At 36.5% G+C, this 3,388-nt stretch overlaps 1 protein-coding gene across 1 annotated transcript in view; it reads right to left on the bottom strand.

Annotated features, from left to right (window-relative positions):
- Positions 1-977: 977 nt before the first annotated feature.
- The window catches only part of atad1a (ATPase family AAA domain containing 1a), a 39,146-nt gene continuing 36,735 nt past the window's right edge, over positions 978-3,388 (bottom strand). The window contains exon 11 of the mRNA XM_079816175.1: positions 978-2,734. Within this exon, the coding sequence (XP_079672301.1) occupies positions 2,663-2,734 (72 nt within the window). The 3' untranslated portion in view covers positions 978-2,662. The remainder of the gene's footprint in view (positions 2,735-3,388) is intronic.

Below are 3,388 nucleotides of genomic sequence, written 5' to 3'. Positions count from 1 at the left end.
CGGTGATAGCCCGTCTGAAAAACACATAGCCCCGGGACTTTGGGCTTTGCGAGCACTGGCGTTACAAGTCCGAGTCTGATCACGAATTACCCAATAACACCACCTCCAGCCTGTGACAGCGTGCTAAGGTATGTAATCAATAGATATCAAACGATCTGTAACAATGCAATACTAACACATATAAAAAAACATGTTTTACTCACATAAGTGTGTTGCACCGTTCCTGTCGGATCCAATATATAGAAGGCACAGTATTGCGTTTTAATCTCAATATGTCTGCAAATCCAGTCTCGACCTCTATCTTGTTTACAATCGATTCCGCTGTGAAATGAAGCGAACAAACGCAATGTCTTACGTACGTGAGCTGGGTCAGTGGTCGACATATTGTGAGATCTCTCATTTTCTGGGCCTGGTGTATAAAAGCTTTTCTTTGACTAACAAGGACGTTTTCAGCTCTGAAACTTACAGGATATTCTTATATCACGATGATACCAAAAGGCTCAAAGGAAAGTTGATTTCTCAATTCATCACCCCTTTAAATCTAGATTTATTCACATTGGCCCATGAGAACCTCTATGTGAACACACATGCCCGGAAAAAGTGCGGGGGATGATTTTTTTTTCTTTTCTTTAAATGTGGGGGGCACATCCCCTGCATCCCCCGTGTATTCTATGCCAGGGGTCTTCAGCGTATTTCAGGGCAAGGACCCCCAAGGCGATAGAGACATGGAGCAGGGACCCCCGATACAAAATTTGTCAAATAGAGCTACATATTAACCATACAATTAGATATCAATAGAAACTAACCATATTATGATTACAAACAAGTTATATTATGGTAAGACAGTAGATCAGAACTATGAACATTATTGTTGTTGCACATCATATTACTTTTCATTGTTAAAACACACATTTATGCATCATAACAAACAATATGTTGCGATAAAAATAACAATTCATTAGTTGTTTGCAGTTGTTGTAAATTATTTTAATGGATTTGCAGAGTCATACATTTTGATTTTAATAATCAGATGGATAATGAAACATTTACCTGAACTTTAGCTTCAAATTTACTAAAACTGAATGTATCGAGTATCTGAAATAAATGAGGGTTCTCCAGTAAAGCGCAGATGTAACGTTATTGTGTAAGCAACAGCTCCACCATAACAATAGCAATGTACAGTGAATAATTTAAGATTATTTACAAGTCATTATTTTTACAATTAATTTGAATGGAATTTCAAAAATATATTGATAGGAATATTTTTTGTTCTAGTAATCTATGATTCTGCATTTTACATTGCACGTATCTATTTTGTATGCCATATTTTTGTCCTGGGCTAGTTATCACTATGTCAATTGCAATTTCGAGATTGAAACACGCATTTATATGTAGATGTCACTTCCAAAACGTTGGAGCGTGTAATTGGCCGTCGCTCCGCTTAGCAGCATGAAAAACTATACTTTTATTCAATGGATTATTAGCTATATAGCCTCGAAAGCACGAAAGTGCGCTGACTTTACAATCACAATTAAGCTGTCACTCATCTCAGTTCGCGATCTCACAACGTTCCATTAAAATCAGTAAAGTTGTCTACACTGCATAATGAATCTCTTACTTACATATTGTCTTTGTTTGTTAATGACAGGATTTGCGAAAGCGAGCAGAAGACAGCACTTTGAACAAAAACTGGCATTTCTAACTTAAATACCTGTGATTGATTGATCATTGCGTTCAAGAGATCAACAAACATGTCTGTGATTGGCCACATTTCTCACCGCTGCGAAAACCCACTGCAAATAGGAATATTTCATGTTCTCCAGAGCGCAAACTCAAAAACGCCAAACTCGAGTGTTGCCAAATATTTTTCGTCAATAAAATTATATTATTACAGTATCAACTGAGGGTGAGGGTCATTTCAGGTGCTTATATTTAAATTTGATTTTGTAATGTTTTTTTTTTACCCATGTTTTAAATTAACTAAAATTATTTGTGATCAAACACTACTTTGCGGACCCCCTGCAGTACCACTGCGGACCCCCGGTTGAAGACCCTTGTTCTGCGCACCTGAGGTAGAGTGACGTTATTGTTGAGTTTAGGTTGGCAAGTCAGTCTTAGTCCGTCGTAGTGCACTATAAGTGATAATGGGGTTAAAATATATTTTAAAATATATGAAAATACTAAACAATTATTTTAAATTGTAAATATAAATGCTGGTTTAAAAATTTAGTAACCCTTTTAAATGTTGAATGGTTGTACATGTAATACATAAACTATATGTAATTCTATTACAAATTACACATACTGTAAAAAACATTAATGGTCATTTAATACTTCAGATAAAATGTTCCAATCAGGCATCAAAACCTTTTTTAGCCAAAGGAGGTGAACTCAACTCAAGGGGTGGACCAAAGCTGTTGAACAATTAGCCTGTTCTAAATCATGGCCCATTCAGCTAGATTTTAGTGCCAGAACAATCTTTTGTTCAATAATAGAGAATTTTATTCTAACCATAAGTCCATCCCACAAAGCACTGCAGACACTTTTACTTTTGTGGTAAGAAGAAAACAAGCTAATATCATGATCCTGAGAATGCCTCTCTTTCATTCAAGAACATTCACCCACCATGTATCCTTGTTTTTTTTCATTCCGGTCACAGCCCTCAGCATTCACCCCGGTCCTTTGGCTCTGACATAAATCCAGGGAGCTGATCTCTGACAGGCACCCCGCTGCGCTACATCAGCCATTTGAGAAATAAAAAGAGGTACATTATGAGCAATTCAAATATGGAAACCAGTTTATGCTAATATTGATCTAACTATTGATTTGAATAATGAGGCAACTGGAAATGATAGGATGTTCAGGGAAGGCAGCATTACTCATTTGTGTGGAAAACATTGTCTTGCCATTTGTAGAGCATAAACTTGATTTAGAGGAAAAAAATAAATGTAGAGAATCACAATAAAGGTCATTTACAAAGATAGGCAGCCAAAAAACCACTGAAGCATTGACGAAAATCATTTGAAAGAGACACAAGCAAGACTTGAACAAAGGCAGGAAAACAAAAAATAAGGAATAAATTAGATATCAGGTTGAAAACGGGTGATGATGTTTTTAATGCTCTTCAATACAATCAGAAATAATTACTAAAGTGACAATGAGCTCAGGCTATTGAATTTTCCTTTCTTGCATAAATCTTTGTTCAAGGTGGAGATGATTACAAAGGTATATGAAATAACAAATTCATAATAGATTCAAGTACCTTTATCAAGCTGATCCTATTGGGAAGCCGACTGACTGACTGACTGACTGACTGACTGACTGACTGACTGACTGACACACACGCGCGCGCCAGGTTTACTATCTTTGTGGGGACTCTCCATAGACG

The sequence above is a fragment of the Gobio gobio genome (genome assembly GCF_949357685.1).
Source record: "Gobio gobio genome assembly, chromosome: 4".
NCBI lineage: Eukaryota > Metazoa > Chordata > Actinopteri > Cypriniformes > Gobionidae > Gobio > Gobio gobio.
The sequence above is the reverse complement of the archived record's forward strand: the minus strand, read 5'-3'. Positions and strand labels throughout refer to the sequence as shown.